The sequence below is a fragment of the Pleurodeles waltl genome, chromosome 4_2 (assembly GCF_031143425.1).
Source record: "Pleurodeles waltl isolate 20211129_DDA chromosome 4_2, aPleWal1.hap1.20221129, whole genome shotgun sequence".
NCBI lineage: Eukaryota > Metazoa > Chordata > Amphibia > Caudata > Salamandridae > Pleurodeles > Pleurodeles waltl.
The window spans coordinates 888,663,690-888,684,721 of NC_090443.1; the positions used below are offsets into that span (position 1 = coordinate 888,663,690).

Genomic DNA, 21,032 nt, shown 5'->3' on the forward strand with positions numbered 1-21,032 from the left:
AATGAGCTACTCACCATCAGGGTGGCTACATCCTTTATATGACCACTTCTGTTGGGAAATGGGCATAACCCTAACGGCCTAATTCCTTCCAAAGAAGATGAGGGAATTTAAAAAGTAGTGCCCACTTCCGCTTGTCCACCTTAGTGGTGGGACTTGCATGAAGTGGGCAGTCCTCCTAATTTAGCTAATTTTTCTGCCTGTGCTGCTGCCAAACATGGGTTCAGGACAGGGGGTTTGGTCATCCTCACCATCTGCCTGGGTCGCATTACAAAGTCAGGAAGGCTTCTGAAGTTTCCCACCAGGGAATGTCCATCTTGCCTGGGAGAGGAGGTCACACCTCTGTCTAGAGTAGGCCTTTGTTCTGAGCCCTCAGGAGTGTTAACTCTCACCTCAGGGGACCAGAACTCTCTCTAAGGAGACTTGTGTTTGTATCAAAGTCCAATTTTATTCATAATGTTCAGATATCCTCCATAGGAACAGCCAACACGTGTTTCATCCTCTGAGAAGTATCTCTCTTAAGGACTTCATCAGGGCTTAATGGAATCTATATAATCCAAAATAGTCATAACGTTGAGGTGGTCTCTGTTTATATCTTTTGATACAAACACAAGTTGGTTGTCAATTTACGAAGGAGACTGGACATATGAGTAACTTCTAACTTGATATCACGAGTGCTATGACACCTGTTCTTATTCTGTTTTGTTTCTCTTGAAACATTGGAGGATTGAGGAAGATCCTCTTGTCAGAAGCACCGTGCCATGAACAGAATGTGTTGTTATTTGATGGACTTACTGTGAGCGCCCAAATCCTATGAATATCTTCCTTGTTGGCACTGTTTTTGATATCATGTAGCTGGGGAACTCGTAATGACCAGGGTCCAGCACATGTACCTAAAATGGCTTCCCTATTCTTCTACTATGTCTGAGAATCGACAAAGACATAGCAGGGGCATATCTGCTCAGGCAGGTATGCCCTCACATGTACCAATGCACCCTGCCATTAGGGCTGAAAGGCCTGCTAGAGGGTAGACATATATATTGAATGCAGTGTAAAGGGGACAGGGCACAGAGGTTGTGTGCCATGATGTGTTTTCATTTTAGTTCTGCACCAAGACACGAAAGCAGCACTGTGTGCAGTTAGTGAGAGGGTCCCTGAGGGTGGCACAATTTGTATTGCAGCCCCCAGGGGCCTTCCTTTAGTACCCCATGCCCTAGGAACCAAGGGTACCATTTAATAGGGACTTACAGTGGTAGCTAAAGGTTTTGCCAGTTGGGAAAAACAACTGTGTAGTTTTGGGGGAAAAGAGATCTGGCACTGGGGAGCTGTTTAGCAGGGTCCCAGAGCACTTTTAGTCAAAATTGCACCAGAAACCAAGTAAAACGGTGGGTGACCATGTCAAAATAGGCACTTTCCTACAATTGACTTAACAGATGGAAAGACAATCATTGTGAGTGTGAGAATCATCTTAACCAAGTGCTGTCCAACAATATGGGCACTTGTATGGGACAAACTTGCATAAATGTAAAACGGATAAGGCTTGCCTGTTTGTAAGGCACCAAGCTGTGCTTTTTAAAAGAAAAGGCATGCAATTGACTGCTGAAAATTCATTCTTTGGTAATTTGGTGCAAGTGTTGACATTTTTCATTGGGATCCTGTGCTTTTGTACTCTCCCCACCAAATGTAGGTGCTTTGGAACTTCTTAGACCCCACAATTGGCATACTGGAGTCCCCCTGTAAGTCCACAGTATATGGTACCAAGGTTCCCAGGGCATTGGTACACCAAGGGTCCCCCATGGGCTGCAGCATGTATTATGCGACCCATGGGAGCCCATTCAAACTGTATCTGCAGGCCTGCCATTGCAGCCTGCGTGAAAAGGCGTGTGCACTCTTTCACTGCTGGTCACTACACCATGTCACTGTAAGTCACCCCTATGGTAGGCCTTTCCAGCCCAAAGCGCAGGGTGCAGGTGTGCGTGTGTGTGTGTGTGCACCTCCTACGAACTCCAGTTCCAATTCCCTGGACTTCTTAAGTGCAGGGAAGCAATTTTAGGTATGTACTGGCCACTGCTCACGCACTACCTGTGGTCCAGGTACATGATGGTAAATCCGAACCTAGGCATGTTTGGTATCAAACATGTCGGAATCACACCCCAATACTGGTGGCATGATTCTGTGCACACTAGGGGCTCCTTAGAGGACCCCCAGTACTGCTCCTACCAGTCTTTCAGGGTCTGTGAGCATCCCACGCTGCTGCAGCCACTCAGACAGGATTCTGCCCTCCTACTGCTTGACCAGCTCATGCCAGGGAAGGCAGAACAAAGGATTACATGTTGCCTACTTTGGAAACAGGTGTTACAAGGCTTGGGAGGGGTAGCCTCCCCTCGCCACCAGTTTGCTTTGAAGAGCACATTTGGTGCCCTCCTTGCATAATCCGGTTTGCACCAGTCCAGGGACCCCAGTCCTTGCTCTGGAGCGAAACTGCACAAAGGAAAGGGGAGTGACCACTCCCCTGTCCATCACCATCCCAGGTGTCTCCTCCAGGTGGTCACTTGGTTCTGCCATCTTGAAAACAAGATGTGCCGAGGCCCCTGGAAGCATCTGACTGGTCAGGGTAGGTAGCCGACGCCAGTGCCGCGCCCCTCCCCCCGATAGGCGGTTACCTCAGATGGAGACCAAGCCCCCTTTTGGGCTATTTAGAGACTCTCTTGCAGGTAGGTCCCCTGATTTCGTTGGCAAGATTCCACCAGGACTCCTCTGCAAAGTCCTCACCTGCTCCTGGCCACCGAAAACGCTGCTTGACTCCAAAGGAATAGAACAAGACAAACATCAATATAACCTCTTCTTGGAACATTGTTTTTGCAGCTCCTGTCAGCAACTTGGAACATTTTCAAGGCTCTGCATCATCTGGGGTTGGCAAGACTTGAAATACATCAGCTGCACCAAAGAAGCAAGAAGGAATCTCCCTTGAAGTGAAGGAGTCACTCCCTGTATCCGTAGGCACTTAAGGCAACGATGTCCATCTGCTGGGATCAGCTGTCCTCTGGACTTGCGAAAATTCTCCATCATTCTGACGGGTCCTCGGTGACCTCTCTGCCTTCTGTCCAACTTGGGAGACAGTGAGCCCTTTCCTCTTCCTCCAAGACAGAACTCATGTGCACTGTGACTGCTGCAGCAACCAAGGCTTAACGACTCCTGCTCCGAAGGATCGTAAGGATCCAAGTAGCCCCGGACCCCAGCGCGCTACCTCTGCAATTTGCTGCTCCAGCAATGTAGGACTCCTCTTCAGGTGTGTTGCTTGGGCCTCACCTCGTCTTACTGTACCTGCTGTCAGCGGGTTGCTCGTGGGGGCTCTGACTGCTTCCGCTGGCTCTCCTGTCTTCTGAGGGTCAGCCCAGACGTCCCTCCAAGGGTCGAGTCCCCAGGACCTTGCTGGTCCTCTTCAGCTCTGCAAATCTCCAACAGCTTCAGTTGCATTTGCTTGTTGGTGGTCCCGCGACCACTGACCCGTCTGCAATCTGGTGACTAGTGAGGGACAGCTACTTGGTGACCTAGGGACTCCTCTGCAGCTCTTGGGCTCCGTAGCTGTACTTCATCCATCACCATCGACATGGATCTTCACACACAGAAGGGTGGGCATTGCCTCCTGCCCCACCTGGACACTCCTGTGTGGGCTGAACTCTGTCCCCTTCTTTTACAGGTCCTCTTTCTCCAGAATCCACTGTTGGGTTCCACCAGCCTGGTCCTGCTTTTGCAATATTCCATTTACAAGTCCCCACGTTAGCCTATGGGACGACCAGGTAACTTACCTCTCTTTGTAGTTGGGGGGGAAGGAGGGTCTTCTACATACTTAGCTCTTGGGATTCCACTCTCTCCCAGCCCTTGGCTAACCACTCCATATCCTCGGGTGGGGACCCATTCTTGCATTCCACTTTTTTTTAAATATATGATTTGGCCCCCTATAGGGCCCTTGGTATTTTTTGCTATTTCCCCAACACTCACCGGTGTATATTTTGAGAGTACTTACCACCAGGGGGTTTGCCTATAGAAATCTAGTTTGGTGTTCCTGTAAAAGTACCTTTATTTTTGCTACACTGTGTGGTTCTTTTCATGTGTGATAAGTTACTGTGTGACTTCGGCGGTATTGGAAGTGCTTCACTCTCCTCCTAGATTACATTGATGTGGTATTGTGCCCTAAGCACCATTATACAATTTACAGTCCATTTTGCTAAATAATGCCTTCTGGTAGCTGGACTCCTGGGCTTCCAGTTGTGAGAAAAACTCTAGAAATCAGCATTATCCATAGGATGTCATAACCAATACTGCCTGAAACATAGCTAATGAGTTGTGATAGGCCACAATGTGCATTGTTTTGCGGAGAACACCTGAAATAAACATTAGAAGCAAATCTGTCTGGGCCATGTTGTGCAATGATAAACATTGTCATCTGTGAAATATTTTTTATTGAACGGGTACTGGGATAGAATTCTTAACCTACTACAGATACAACAGCTGTCTTGTTCCGATATGGATAAATAATCTTACATTACCAGTCAATTATGCACACGCAGTCCTTTTTGAATATGCAATATCTCCACCGATAGGTGTTTGACAAGCACTCGGTTACTGGCCGTACATGCAAAAGGTAGGACTATAATTTGGTAATGTTTGCCACATACAATGTCTTGAGCAGTGATTTCCTGGCTTTTACACACTTGAAGCATAATCTGATCTTGATGGTCGGAAGCACCCCCTTGTCCAAGGTTCTCCTGTCCTGTAATTGGTGGTAAGAATGGTCTGCTTCCCACTGAATGATTTAATATCCTAGTGGGAAAGGAGTGAAGAACAAACAATGCCACTGTTTAACTGGGCTGGGACTGAGTGTGGTTTCTTCAAGTAACTGGCCTTCTTCAAGAATGAACTCTTTTGCAGATGTTGCCATGCCGATGAAGGCATAAACATTTCAATTGTGACCTATTTAAGATCACCTTCTTGAGGGTGTTCTTCAGGGTGTTGCGTCAATACCAAATGTGCTTCTTGGCTGCAGTGGTCCCATTGACTTAGAAACCACAATATCTTTATTTTGTCTAGTACTTCTGCCCACACATCTGGTCGGAAGCAAGAGACTCGAAGTAAGGGATTTGTGCGTCTTACCACAAAGCCTTTAGTACTCTGGCAGCTTGTTATATCCAACATGACTTCAATAAAAGTTTAATCCCACTGATAGTTCGCACAACTATCCAGCGAAGTGATGGAACTGGCAATGAATCACAGCTTCTCCATCATACTTTGTTCTCTTTGTATTCTTATCTGTAAAGGGTCCTGCAGGGGTTCATGGGTTACCAAACCGTTTTCTGGCAGGTCCAACATTTACTGAATGCAGGTTTCATGTCTCCTGAAGTTAATTAGGGCCTTTGTAGCTGGCTAGTGCTTACCTTCTAGAGGAACGATTTATCTAACTGTATTTGAGCTTACAAGACTGGACTTGCCCGACTGTACTACTTCACTCTACATAGGCTGCTGCCATTTCTTCCTCAGTACTTTCTTGCTACTAAAAACAGAAGTTATTGTCTTCTTTTATTTTATGTAGCTGCAGCAGTCCATACTAAAATTTGTCTATATTCTTTAAAAGGACAGGCAACCGTTTCCAGGCTTGACGTTGGTCCGATTCGCACAAGTTGTGTGTCTTTTCCAGATAAAACTTCAGGACCCTCCTTACATCAAGGGAATGAAGAGTTCCTCTGATGGAGTTAAAGGATTCTGAAAGAAGGTTAGCAAATAAATCATCTGATTGACATGAAAATCCAAATTAACTTTGGGAAGAAATTTTGGGTGGATTCTTAGAATTACCTTTTTAGAGTGGAAAACTGTATGAGGTTCGTGAGCAAATAATCCTTGGAGTTCGCTAATCCCATGCGCTAATGTGATTGCTGCAAGGAAAGCTACTTTCCACAAGAGATGCTGTAGGGATGTCTTATGAATAGGTTCAAAAAGATCTTGCAATAAACGTGAAAGGACTGTGTTAAGTTTCCAGGGAAGGAAAGGATGCCCGATAAGAGGAAAGACCCTTTTTAACCCCTTAAAGGTATCTTTAAGTACTGGGATTTTGAAAAAAGCGGTTTGTGAAGGAAGGACATTTTCTGTAGGCAGCAAGAGCCCCCACGTGAATCTTTATTGACGAGAATTGTAAGCCAGATTTTCCCAAATATAGGAGGTAGGGAAGGGTGGCTTCTTCCTGGCACAATGAAGTTCTTAGAAGAACACCAAATGCAACATCTCTTCCACTTGAAGGCATAAGATGTACACGTTTAGCCTCTTTAAAAATGTCCATGCAGTCTTGCAGGAGGTTCAGGTGTCCATACTGCACTAGCTCAGGAGTCATGCTGCCAAATTCAAAGAGTAGAGATTGGGATGAACCATCTAGCCTATGAACTTCGTTAGTAGGTCTGGTCGGCACTGCAGTTTGAGATGTGGACGCTGTGACCGGTGAAGAAGGTCCATGAACCACCAATGAGGTGGTCACTCTAGGTCTATCATGATGAGTCTACCTCTAGAGTAGGACAGCTTGAGGAGGACTGTTGGGATCAGAGGGACTAGAGGAAAGGCGTAGAGAAATTTGCCTGACCAGTTGATGAATAGGGCATTCCCCAGGGTCCCTGGTTGGAAGAACCTTGAAGCACAGTCCTAGCATTTCTTGTTTTCTGCAGTAGTGAACAAGTCGATGTGCGGAGAGCCCGCCAGCCTGAAGATGTTTTGCACAATGATGTTGTGAAGGACCCATTTGTGGTTTCCTGCTGAGGGCGTCTGCATGCACATTTTGCACACCTTGGAGGTGAGTTTCCATGATCTGCAGGTTTCTGGCTAGGAGCCATCTCCAAACTGCTTGGGCTTTGTGGGACAAAGGTCTGGGTCTCGGTCCCACCTCTGCTTGTTGAGGTAGTACATGGTGGTTGTATCGTCCGTCCGAACAAGCAAGGATTGGGTCTTGAATGACAGGTAAAATATTTTGAGCGCCAAGTGGACTGCCCTGAGCTTTAGGAGGTTGATGTGAAATGTCATTTCCTTCTGAGACCATTTGCCTTGTATTTTGAGATGATCCATGTGGGATTCCCATCCCATTAGCGATGCATCCATTACTATGGTTTGGTAATTAGTCTGTTGGTGGAAAGGCATCTCGTGAAAAAGGTTGGTTGGAGAGCATCACCACCTCAGACTGCTTCACATGCAGGGAAAGAAGTATCTTGCCTTCCCAGTTTCCTGTCGCTTGACCCCTCTGACATTCCTGGAGGGGAAGCATGTGAATGTGAGCATTCAGAGCGAGGAAGGTCTTGAGGCCATGGAGCCGAGGAGAGAAGACAGTGACCTCACCGTGGGATATGAGACTTTCACTAGAGAGTGACAATTCTGACAGATCAATGAAAATCTCTCCCCCGATGGAGACACTCTTGCCTGTATGGTGTTGAGAGTGACTCCTAAATACTGCAGAGTCTGGAGTCTGCACTGGATTGGAGATCAACTTGCTGTGGTTGATGTGTAGACCCAACCGATGGAGGGCATTGCAAGTCCAGTTGTGATGTCGCTGGGATTCTTGTGAAGTGGAAGCTTTGACCAGACAATTGTCTAGATAGGGATAAAATTCTGTGCCTCCTGAGATGTGCAGCTACTACTGATGTGCACTTGTGCACATGGAGAAGGTTCTGGGGGCTGACTTGAGGCTAAACAGAAGGATCTGGCATTGATAGTGGTCCTGCCTCACTACAAATCTCAAGAACGTGCAGTGTTTCTTTGAAATGGGTATATGAAAATATGTGTCTTAGACTTCTACAGAACAGAGTCAATGACCCTGATGTAGTTTAGGATAGATCTGATGTAATGCCAGCATTCAAAATTTTTCTCTACAAATTCATTTGTTGGCTGTCTAAGTCAAGAATGGGTATGAACTCATTCTTCTAATTTTTCTTCACCAGAAAGTATCTGGTGTAGATATCTGTGCCCTGTTTGTGGGGGATGACCTCCACTGCATTCTTTTGAAGCCAGATGTTGACTTCTTTCCGAAGCATGGGTAAATGACGGTGTTGGTGGTATGGTTGGGGGATAGCTGGTGAACCTGATACAATACCCACATTGAACAATATTCAGCACCCAGGAGTCTTTTGTGATTTTTTGCCACTCAGCCACACAGCATGGGATGCTTCCCCCTACAGGAGTGGGTAACAGAAGAGGCAGAAGGGAAGATTCATTGTTTGCACCTGTTGTGGTTTTACCCCCTTGGGTGGTTTGTTGTGAAGCTCACCCTCTAGATTGTCATTGTTGTTGGTGCTGCTGGTAAAGGCATTATTGTTGTGGCTGCTGCTGACTTTGGTACCAATGAGGGGTTTAAACCCTCTGAGAGTAAAACCGGTGTTGGCATAGCCTGAAAGGACGTCTTTATTCTTACGGTCTTTCGAGGCCAACAGCCTTCAGTGCAGCAGTGGCCCCTCCGTAAGGGCTGAGGGGTCACGCCCCTCTACCTTTTTCCTGACGTGAAGATTATCTGTCAGGCTGAACAAAAGTCAGCCACACAGATACTCTTCTGGTTCAGGTCAGGCAGCCCGGAGTTGGACATGCGCTAAATGTGAAGACTCCTGGCTGCATGAGCTGAAATTTACTGGGCTGAAGAATAACAGTCCTGTGGGCATGACCTCTTCAGCCTAGCAAAGGTGCATCGAGCCCCGAGCCCCCCCGGCATAATGACAGGGAATGTCACAGATTGCTTGGACCTGGACGCTTCAGTTTTAAGCCCTGAAGCGGCCAGGACCGAGTGTCAATCAGTGACACCTAGTCACAGAGCGGGTGGCGTCAGCAGTCTCACTGACCCCATCTCACTCTGTTACGAGTTGGGACTGCTGCCTTCCCTCATTGGCGGACCTTAGGATAGCCTATGAGGGAAGGCAGCAGTTCCAACCCTCCTGGGACCTCTGAAGCTTCCTAGTTGGAGCTGCTGAGGTAAGTTTTTTTTTTTTTATGTTTAGTGCATGTATGAATCTATGTGTATTTTTTAGTAAGTGTTGTGAATGGGTGTGTGAATGAATGGGTGTGAAGTGTATGTGTGCGTATATAATGTAACACTTCCCCTGCCCTCCTCTCTCTTAAAATGATAAGCTGCCACTGCTTTCATTTCAAAATTCAAGCAAGCCATCTTGTTGTCTGAGTGGCTGCCAAAGAGGGTAGATCCAGAAAATGAAAGATTCAAAATCCTTTGCTGTGACTCAGATTTCAACGGTGTGAGCAGCAGCCAAGAATGTCGAATCAAGGCTATGCCATGACAATATTCATGAGCCGCCAACAGTGAGGAATCTGCTGCGGCACTGATGATATGGGGGTCTCGATAGACCCCCAGACCGCTTTATCGTACCTACCCAGGAGGGTGGTGGCACTGGCTGCTTTCATGGTGGTTGCAGCTGTGTTACAAACCTTGCGACCCACAGATTCAAGTTTCTTGCTCGTCATATCAGGAGGAATAGAAGAAGCAGGAGTGGTAGCATGATATTTCCTCGCAGCCAAAAGGACTACAGAGTCAGGTGGTGGATCCGCTCTAAGGAATAGACCAACTTGTTCTGGAGGCCTATATTTCTTCTCTAGACTCAAGGGAGCTGTTTTGGTTGTAGCTGGGGTGATAAGCTCCATTGAAGGCTTAAACAATCCTGGCACCAATGGAAGTAGGGGCCATGACGCCAATCATTGGTGAAGCGTCTCAAAGATAACAAATGTGGTAGGTGAAGAAACCGACATCTGTATGTTAAGCTTTGCAGCGCTCTTTACTAAAACCTCCTGGAAGGTGGTGATGTTGTCCACCGGAGAGATGTGAGGAGGCGGAGAATCTGTTAATGTTGGTGAGTAACGTTCTGCTGAAGACGATAAGGACATTGTGTGTCTGGATCAATGTCTAGATGTTGCCTGTGTCTGAGAACAGAGGCTACAATGATGATAGCACCCTGAAGACGAAGAACACCTGGAACGATGCCTATGACGGTGTGACCGATGGTGTGTTCTGGAGCGCAATCTAGATTGTGGAGGTGCAGGAGTTGCAGGCTGAGGAGGCCGTGGAGGAAGAGGTGGAGTCGGCGAATCTGGCAGCATTGTTGGTGAGGAAGGGGAGTATGCCCTTATGTACTCCAAGTCAGTTGAAGAGTATATGCGCCTCTTTTTTCTCCTCAACATCGAGATGGACTTCGATGTCTACCTCCGGCAATGACTCAACAGCAACCGCCGTCTCAGAGGCTTTTACGTCAATCTTTTCCTACCAGTCAATGCTGAACAGCTCTTAGGTGTCCAAGGGTCTGACCACCTTGATGTTGATATGCTCTCGGACTTCAATCTCACAGTGCGTGTCGACTGCGTATGAGGTCTACTTGTCTTGCAATCGATCTGTGTTGTTTTGCAATCGATCTGTGTTGTTTCCTCGACAGCAACCCAGACCTCGACAGCAAACAAGTCGGTGCGGTACCTGGTCTCGACGTCGAATGGGAAAAATGGCATTTGAGCTGGCACTCTCTTTGTGGACCTTCCACGTCCCTTAGAGACAGCTGTAAGAGCAATGGTAGAGGACTGACCCGCTCCTCACTCTGAGGTCTCACCTCGAGACTGGATTTGCTGTCTGCACCGTTCTTCTGTGCCATGGAGGCAAATCTTTTCTTTCTCTCTCAGGGTATGGTGTGAGAACTTCTTGCAGTGTTGACACCACTCTGGAAGATGACTATAGGGAAGGCAGAGAATACAGACAAGACATTGTGAGGGACTGATTTAGCATTCTTCCTCCCACAGACAGGGCACTTGCCTAACCGAAGGCAAAATAATTGAAAAAAATGCCTCAAATGTCTGTCAGAAAAACCCTAAAAATGTGAGATAATGATGAAAGATGTTGAGTGAAGAAAAAAGCATAGAAGGCCGAGCTCAGTAATCTAGGATTCTGTCACCAGGTACTAGAAAAAAATAACTGAGACAACTGCCACCTGCTGAGCATGATGGGATACTGGTGGTCTCTGCAGCCTTAAAGGCACGGTCACTGTTTTAGACTCACATAATAGCAGCCTATAGGGGGCACACTGCCCTTTTACTCTTCATCTTTTCTACAGAAAAGGATTTGTGAAGGAGGTCTGAGCTGTTTAGTAAAACATTTACCTCAAATTATTCTTTTATATGGGTGTTTGAACCCTTTTCTAAGTACAATCAGAAGCATTTCACCACTGTAGCCTGATTACTAGGCTGAATATTATGTTTTTTCTTAAGTGTTTCTGCAGGCCTTCCTGAAGAAAGGTGAATGTCTACACTTTATAAATAAGTGCTCAGGGACTACCCCACGTGGACGGAACTATTCAAATGTTTATGGCTTCAATGGAGATTTCCCTATGAGAGACTATGGCCCTCATTCCAATGTTGGCGGGCGGCGGAGGCCGCCCGCCAGAATTCCCCCCTCCGAAATACCACGCCGCGGTCAAAAGACCGCAGCGGGTATTACAAGTTTTCCCCTGGGCTGGCGGGCGGTTGCTGAAAAACCGCCCGCCAGCCCAGGGGAAAACGACCTTCCCACGAGGATGCCGGCTCGTAATCGAGCCGGCGGAGTGGGAAGGTGCGACGGGTGCAGTGGCACCCGTCGCGTATTTCAGTGTCTGCAAGGCAGACACTGAAATACTTTGCGGGGCCCTCTTACGGGGGCCCCTGCCGTGCCCATGCCATTGGCATGGGCACGGCAGGGGCCCCCAGGGGCCCCGCGACCCCCCCTACCGCCATCCTGTTCATGGCGGCTTTCCCGCCATGAACAGGATGGCGGTAGGGGGGTCGGAATCCTCATGGCTGCGGAGCGCGCTCCGCAGCCATGGAGGATTCACACGAGCAGCGGAAAGTCGGCGGGAGACCGCTGACTTTCCGCTTCTGACCGCGGCTGAACCGCCGCGGTCAGAATGCTCGTTGGAGCACCGCCAGCCTGTTGGCGGTGCTCCCGTGGTCGGTGGCCCTGGCGGCCACCGGCCGCCAGGGTCAGAATGACCCTCTATATCTTTTCTAGATCCATGGGACTATTGATTCTCAAATACTTTGCAAAATTTGATTGTATTTAGTATTTGTTATGTTGTTTCTTCCAAAGAACTTCGAAATTTCAGTTTTAAAAAGTCTGAGAATAGTATATGTGTATATTTACTTACTGAAGGTATTGGGGAATATCCCTCAGCCAAAGGAGCTTGGGTTTGACAGTATTGTGAAAGTGTGGGAATATGGTATGATTGGTAATTATTTAGATGGCATAATTATCTTAATCTTTTTGGTAAGTTATTATGTTACTTTATCGATTCTACATTGGGCCCTGAAGGCTGATAAGCTCTGCTTGAACTCTCAGTTTGAGCCACGTGGGTTTGCTGGTTAGGAGCTCGTGCTTTCAGGAGCTCAGGTGGCAGTGTCTGTCAGTTCAGCCCATGCATTTAATGAAACGTTTCCTTTGTAGATTCTGTACGATCACGTGTCTCACGCTGGCTGAGCATTCCATGCCGCAAGGATACATGTTTGTTCGGGGGCTCGGATTCTTGTTGAGCATTTTGTTGGAACATGTTTTTCAAACTCTGTGCCGTGAGGTGGTGCGCGGGTACATTGTGAGACGCAAAACAAAATATTAAAACTGAAGTAGGACTACAGACAGAGGAATGACTCCCCCTGAGCGGCATTAATTTTTATTGGTGGTTGAGATTGTGACTTTTGTGGCGGCCACCTTACGTTGTAGGGGTTTTCTGACAGACATTTTTTTTTTCTTCACATTTTGACAAGTTTTACCTGGCCTGAGACGTCCAGTGCAGTGGTGCTAGTCGAGTCATGTGTCCTGTGTACTACACGGCTGGTGATGAGGGGGGCCACTTAGAAAGAGACTGCAAGGGCAATTTGGGGATACGTCCAGGAGCACCTAACAGGGGCTTGGCCGCTGGGGGTCCTGGGAGCAAGGGAACACAGACTGATGTTGTGGACCTGGGCTGTGGATCTTGGGTGAAGCGGGTCTTTGTTGTCGGTGCTCTTGCATCAAGGCGCCCACTGTTCTTTGGTGGACCTGCAAGAAGGAGGACAAAACAGGGCAGCTGGACTACTCTTGCCGATGTCCTCTGCAATGTTGATGTCCCTTGATAGCTGGTCTTCAGATGCGATGTTGGAGTCCAGATTGGACTTCAAACAACCTTTAGTTGCTGCAAGGGGTCCAGTGCCCCAGGAATTGGTGCAGGATGGCTCCGGTTGGTCCGGATATCTTCTCACTAGGTGGGCAGACGGTCGGGCCTCTTGAAGCACAGTGACCTCCTCCTGAGTGACTGCTGCATTGATGGACCTGGTGGTCAGCAGAATGGTGAATCGGACATTGCGGTTGGTGCCTGCAGGGAGAAGGGAAGTGGCTCCTCCAAATCGAGAGAGATACTGACTGCTTGGCGAAGTGCTGGAGGCCCTCCGGGGCCTTTGGTGGATGCACAGCTGCAAGATGAGTCACGCTGTTGTGATTGTTACGGCAGGAGCAGGTAAGCAGGAAGGGTTTTGCACTAAAGTCCACCTGAAGTCCACAGTTCTTCGGCTCTTCATGGTCCATCCTCTTTTGTCAGACGCGTTTAAGTTCCTGGTGCCAGGTTGCCACTCAAATACTCAATTTAGGGGCGTTTTTAGGGGATTGAGGGGTGGTAGCCAGTGGGCTATTTATCCCTGGGGAGACTATAGCCCCTATATGGCCACTTCCTGTGGGGAGTGGGCATAAGCCTATAGCAGAATTCCTAATTCCATCAAAAACAAGATGGTGGTAGCCTTCCTCAAGTTTCCAATTTGGGTAGCGCATGTTAGGGGTGTGACTAGCCCAAAGAGGGGGGCATGACTACTGAATAACTCATTTCCCTCCTGTCCTGGTGCCAAACGGGCCTCAGGGCAAGGGGTAGCTACTTCCTGGATTTTGGGGTGGGGCAGCCTGGGTTGCATACCAGAGGCAGCAGGGACTTTGGAGCCCCTGGCCTTGGTATGCAGATTCACTATCCTTCCTGCTGGAGTAGGAGATAATGTCCTACAGAGCAGGCATTGTATCTGGCCTCAGAGTGCAGGCTCTCACATCCAGAGACATGCCTGTGGTGGCAGGCTGGTCAATATGAGTCAGTCCGCACACTAAGGGGCCAGTAGGTTTCAGGAGACACCCCTAAGAGGCCCTCTGCATGCATGTCTTAAATGCAAGGTTGGTATCAGTCTGGATTTATTAAGAGGTGTTTGATACCAAACACCATAGGTTTCAGTGAAGTCATTATGTAGCTAGGGAACTCGTAATGAGGAGTGTCCAGTACATACCTCAGGATGGCTTCCCTGTTCACTTGTAATATCTAGTTATCAAACTAGACATCAGAGGGGCATATCTGCTCATGCAGGTGTGACCTCACATCAAATATAATGCACCCTGCCTTAGGGCTATAAGGCCTGCTGTAGGGGTGACTTACAAATTTGTAGATGCAGTGCTTGAGACATGGCACAAAATGTTTGTCCCCTGTCGAGTTTTCACCTGGCTTGCACCAGGACACGCAGCCTGCAATGGCAGCTGTGTGCAACTTGTTAGGGGAGTCCCTTAGGGTGGCAAAATGCATGCTGCAGCCCTTAGGGACCCTCTCCAGTACCCATGCTCTAGGTACCAGAGGTACCGTTTACTAGGGCCTTACAGAGGCACAGGAGTGTGCCAATGGTATACATTTTACCTTATTTTAGGGAAAGAGCGCTGGCACTGTGGATCTGTTTGGTAGGGACCCAGGGCACCTCAGTCGAAAAACCTCAGTACCAGTGAGAAAAAAGTGGGAGTGACCATGTCCAAATGGGCACTTTCCTACAATATAGCTAGACAATATATTATTTATGGATCAGAAGAAGTCAAGAGTAGAGGACTATACCAATATGGCAGAGAACTTACTCGGAGATCTGGGGTTTGTGGTGAACAGACAAAAGTCACGTTTGGTTCCAAAGCAGGAAACTCTTGGTGAATGCGGTGGAAGGAGTATTGAGGCTTCCAAGGGACATATTGAAAAAAATAAGGGAAGAGATTCGGAGAGTGTTACATCTAGATCAGATTTCTCTGGGGATGTTTATGCGTGTGGTTGGCCCTTTGTCTTCAACAATCCAGGCAAATTTTTAACGTGGTCTTTTAAATTATTGGGCATTGCGGAGGTTGAAGGTGATGAATGTAAGAAGTGGTTTGAGATAGTCAGAGGAGACTGATCTTTTGGAACAGATGAGAGAGGAACTAAGATGGTTGTTGTTGAATATGGAAGCTTTGAATAGGAGGGCGACTTTCAGAAAGAATCTGGAGTTGGTAATAGAGTTGGATGCGAGCTTAGAGGGTTGGTGTGCACGATGTGGTGCAGTTTCAGCAGGTGGTCACTGGACAGAAGAGAAAAGGATGCACATAAATTGTCTGGAGTTATTAGCAGATTATTTTGTGATAAGATGTTTTGCGAAGAACAAGGCAAAATGTTTGCTGTTCTTGCAAATGGACAAGTTGTCAGCAGTAACATATGTGAACAAGCTAGGGGATCCGAGGTCAAAGGATCTGGCAGATCTAGTGAAAGTACTGTCAGAAGAGGAAAATTTGTGTTCAGGTGGATAATGTGGAATCGGATTGTTTTTTTTACAGAACTTCAAGGATGACAGCGATTGGAAGTTGAACAGGGCAGTTTTCATATGACTGAAGGAAATCTGGGGACCATTTGGTGTGGATCTGTTTGCAAACAGGTTGAAATCACAGGTGAACAGGTTTTTCAGTGGGTAACTGGATCCAGAAACGTCAGGGACATATGCTTTCTGACAGGATTGGTGAGGTCTCAGTTCTTATGTGGTCCCTCCCTTCTCTATGATTTCTAGAGTAACCATGGTGGTCCGCAGGTTGAAGGAAGCAATGGTGGTAATAACCCTGCTTTGAAGAGTTCTGGTGTGGTTTCCTATTCTTCAATGGATTTTTCAACTCTTTTCCCAATGCTTACGGAAGTGTTAATGGGTCCGGCAGGAGAAATTTACAATTTGGTGTTCATAGGCCAGTTAAGGTTAGTCGCATGGAGAATTCCGGGAGAGTTTGGGAAGAGCCAGGACTTTCAGAACAGGCTTCGGCACTTATTAAAGAATCCTGGGCTACATGTATAAGCAAAAATATATAGATTAGCTTGGCAGAAATGGGTTTGTTGGTGCATGGAGAGCGATTTCGATCCTTTTTCAGTGTCTACAGTGGAGATAGTAAATTATTCATCAGAAAGATTTGAAGGGGGATTGTCTTATAGGGCAATGAATTATACATGTCAGCGACAGCTGCAGGCCATGTGTTGATTAATGGCCTATCTGTGGGACAGGATGTTTTGGTAAAAAGATTAATGAGGAGCATTAGGATTGCAGAGCCCCCAGTATTCAGGTACAATTCAGTTTGGGATGTTGATGTGAGTATGTGTGGGGCTCATTCAGTGACAGAAGCGGCTGTGTGTAAGGCCTTGATGATTGAAGGTGCATTGTAAGATATTCTGAGATTTGTGGATTGGTCAAATGATGCGCTTTTTAGAAGATTCTACTTCAAATCTGTTGAAAATGCAGCATGCTGTTTGTTAAAGAGGCTTTCAACTTGCATAACGTTCGCATCTGGGTCTTGCCATGAAAAGTAGATTTTCCATAGCCTGCTGGGCAGAAAACATGGATTTTATTAGAGACACGTGGGCTAATATCCCGCCTGTAAACCCAACCTTGTACTTATTGTTATTTGTTTAACTTATAGCTCGAGGGCAAGTCTGACGATGGAGAAGATTTATGTTTGCAGGATGGAGATGTTCACTCGTCCTGAACTGATAACAAACATGCCAACTTGGTTTTGGAGAAGTTTTTTTTTTTATAAGAGACTGTTCTAAAGTTATGACATTTTAATCAGCGTGATGACCTGGTTTTGGAGTCGTCTTTTTTTTTTTTTTATCAGAGTCTGTTCTAAAGTTAAGATATTCTGTTTAACATGTTGCAGTTAGCTAACAAAGAAGGTTGATGGTTGGGGGGTTCTGTGCTGTTATTATGTTGGAATTCTTGTGTTCTAAGTTCTCTAAAGGAGCTGCTCTGAGTTGGAGTAGTAGCAATAAACGAGATTGCATAATATTAGCCTCTGTGTCTTTAATAAAATCCATATTTTCTGCCACCTGGGCTGTGGAAAATATACATTATCTTGCAAACTAATGCTTGTATGGCATCTCTAATTCTAACAAGCCACATTTTTGTTAACAGTGCTTAGAACCTCATTTATCAGGATAACAGATAAATAGGCTGTAGTGTGTATGCTCTATTATCCTTGTCCTCTTTAGGCAGTAATTATAGACTGTCAACATAATATTGACCAGTGATTCCTTAAGCAGATTATAAAAGCCATTAGAAAACTAAGGGCATGGTTACTTCCCAAGAGTTGGAAAGTCCATAAGATTAGTCACCTTTTTCCTCTGTACAGCACTATCCATCATGTATTTTCCTTCCTACGACAACTCTGGAATTGGTATCCCTTTCGTAAGTACTTAAAACCTGGAACTATTTATTTGTAGATAGTTGAGGTCTTTGTTTGTGGTTAGTTCAGAGCTCTAAAATTCTTATTATAAGTCTGCATCTGCTGAGTTGGGCATTAGAGTTTGACTAGAGTAGAGCAGTTCAATCTGATTTTCCTCAAGCACAACACCTTTTCCTGTGTAGACTTCTCTTCAACTTACCTGTTTTATAAGACCATCAAACTGTTGTGAACTGAAGAGGACAGAACCAAGAAGAAGAACTAGGTTTTGTCAGCAAATATTGTGGACTGAGAGACAAGTGTTGAACTACAGTGACAGAATTCTTGCAGTTCTAGGTTATTATTAGAATAGCAAACAGGTTACAATGTTAACCTGCTACCTCTACAGTTTAATCACAGTTTATAACTATTATAGCAAATTTAATATTGAAAAGTATGCAATTAGACATTGAAGTACTGATGATGGAGGAAGTCAGACACAGCATTCAAAAGACATGATGTAATCTACGCAGTGTTTACCTTCAACAATACTAGACTTCGCAAGGTATCCCGAAGATGATTTTAAAGCTCCACTGAACACAAAGAAGCTGGCACCAGTCACTACAAAGATGAAAAAAATATGTGTTTAAGCAATACTCCTGTAGAATCAGTGATTGCTCTCTAGGTCTTCCCCACCAATCCAAGATCTACATTATGCAGTCAGAATAGTTGGAGGACTGAAGTGCTGCATAAACAACAATGAATTGAAAGATAAAACGGTTTCATAACATCATAGCAATAGAAATTGTTGTAGTTGTGCAAATTAATGCTGACAAGTTTAAAGGCCATTATTTAAATAATATCTGTGTTTTAAATGGCATTCTTTATTTTCATTTACCTTTTTCAGTTATATATAGTGCAAATGAAGCTTGGAATCTAACAACACCATATGTGAGAGAGAGACTGCCCGAATGGTACACTGAACAGTTTTAACAAATATTATGGAGATGCTAGACAACAACATAGCAATGCAAGACACACTGGATAAAACCTCAGTTTTTTTGTTACTTTTCTTTCTAAACAGACAGAAGCTAATGTGGAATGCTAAGAGAATGTTGCCTTGGGTACTTAATACTTGTACGTTTGCATGGAAACTGTAGTCTCAAAGAGCACCAGTGTAATATATGCAATCTTCCAGTAAATTATGGTGGACTCACTGGTTAGTAAGAATCTTATTTTTGATGACACATCAGTCCCAGGACTACTACTTTTTTGTGATGTTTTATCACTTTACTAATATTGTTTGTAATCTGGCACTTTGAAACTGGATACCTTCTGGCACTGTTTGCACAATATGATATTAATAAATACAAATAAGTGTAAACAAAAACTGTATATATTTCCTTACTCTGTACATCTTAAGGAATCTGCTTATTGGTTGCTGAATATAACCTTCTGAAAATCAGCAGTTTTTCAAGTTATTTTTCATAAACTTTTAAGAAAAAAATGATTTTTTTTCCCTGTCACGTTCAAAGAAGAAAAACCGTAGAAGGAGACTCCTTATGTTAATTTTCTTAAGTCTCCTTAATATGGGGATACTAAATGTACAGATTTTCATGAGCTTGCTGTGCTAACAGGTGCTAAACAGAAGACAAGATATTAAAGGAAGGTCAAACTGTAACACTGAATTGGGGCTTTTAAAGGCACAGATTAACCACTGGATCTTTGAAAAATGGTATGCTGTCTTTACCAAGCAGGATTTTACCATGCAAGCATGTACCAAACAGGCCCTTTTTTGGAATTTTACTATGCAAGTAAGCATTTTTAACGTCACAATTACTATATCACTTAAAAATAAATAAAGGGTTAATGACTGTATAAGGGTTCAGGCTAGTAAAGGGAGGTAAGGGGGTTTTAGGCTACAGAGGAGGATAGGAGGATAGTGGTAAAGGGGGGTAAGGGTGTTTTAGGGTTCGGGGGCAGTAAAAAGGGAGGTAATAGGCTTTCAGGGTTTATGGAAGGTTAGTGGTAAAGAGTTCTTGGGTTGGTAATGGTTAAGTGCAGTAAGGGTTTTATGGTTTCATGGGTGGGGAAGGGTGAAATGGGGGCTTTATGGTTAAATGACAAGTAGAGATACGTAAGGAGGTTTTTTTTGCGGGTTCAAGGGTAGGTAGTGGTGAAGGGAGGAACATTGCTTAGGGGCACATAGAGGTAAAGGAAGGTAAGGGTTTTTTAGGGTCCAAGGCCGAATAGAGGTAAAGGGAGGTAAGGGTTTTTTAGGTTTCAGCGGTGAGTAGAGGTAAGGGGGGTCAGGGGGTTTTAGGGTTCAGAGACCGGTAAAGGGATGTTATAGATGTATCAGAAAAGATCAATGCATGGAACTGTAAGGTGTGGTAAAGTCCTGCGTGGTATTACCGTAAATTGTAAAGGTCAATGCTTTGTAATGCCTTTGGGATACAGGCATGCTTTGTAAACGACTGAGAGGTAAATTCTGATATTCTAGAGAAACCTCTCAAAAGGAAAAAAAACATTTTACTGGTATTCATAGGTTTGTGTTGTAGATTCATATGGTGTGCACTCTACCATCTAGTGTTGGGGTCACAACATTACAACTTGATTTTCTCTAGAAGTCATTGAGTTTCAGTTTCAAGTAGGTTAGAGAAATATATTTTAAAATCTGCCCAGTTTTCACCATTAAGTGGGTGAAGCATGTATGGAGTATAAGAATCTTCCCAAAATGTTCCAGGAGAAAAGGTATTAAATAGCACAAACTACAGCTTAGATTTGGTAGCTGCGTTTACTGTTCAACAAGCTCCCTTTGCGTCTGCCTTACCAATAGGCACCAGCTGACACAGAGCTTTGCAGACTCATCAGCACAAGAAGCACATCACCAACAGGCCAACCTGTCTGTGAAAAGGTGCCAATCTCCATGAATGTCCTCCCGTCAGCAAAGACTGTTGATCTACGTCTCTGAGTAAAACAAAACATCCCACTCTGCAACCATCAACCATGCTAACTCTCTTCCAACTAACTGCCCCATTGCCTCCAGCCTCATTTTTGTGTGACCTTCTTAATAAACCTTTTAAGTCAGCAAATGCTTTCAAACAAATACGTGCCTCCTCTGCAAGTGACCTAGCCCAATCGTAACCCATTGTTCCAGAGTAATTTGTAGCATCTTTAATTGAATTGTCTAATGACTGCGGTATTATGAGACTGTGGTGTCCATGTTTATTCTCTCCTCTGCTTTTGGTAGATGATGTTGATGTTTCGGCTCCAGATGTGCTGTTAGCAACTTAGATTTATCTAATCTAACACGTATCCTGCAACCTGTTAATTTTACATGAACGTCACCTAATGCAGCAAATTATTTTCATGTTGCTTTAACCAAAGTAACACTTTCAAACTCACTCAACGCATTTGAAACTAGACCCAGGAGTAACGTTAATTAAACAGGAGGAACCATGTGCCCTGAAATTGTAAGAGAAGACCTTTTCAGAGGTCTACGTCAGAGTGGTGTTCTCCATGAGCA

At 45.3% G+C, this 21,032-nt stretch overlaps 1 protein-coding gene across 2 annotated transcripts in view; it reads right to left on the minus strand.

Moving 5' to 3' along the window:
- Positions 1 to 21,032, minus strand: part of ZFYVE9 (zinc finger FYVE-type containing 9) — a 391,527-nt gene that overhangs the window by 24,835 nt on the left and 345,660 nt on the right. For both annotated transcript variants that reach the window (XM_069232671.1, XM_069232672.1), the window contains one exon: positions 18,044 to 18,124. In XM_069232671.1, coding sequence (XP_069088772.1) covers positions 18,044 to 18,124 — 81 coding nt within the window. The remainder of the gene's footprint in view (positions 1 to 18,043; positions 18,125 to 21,032) is intronic.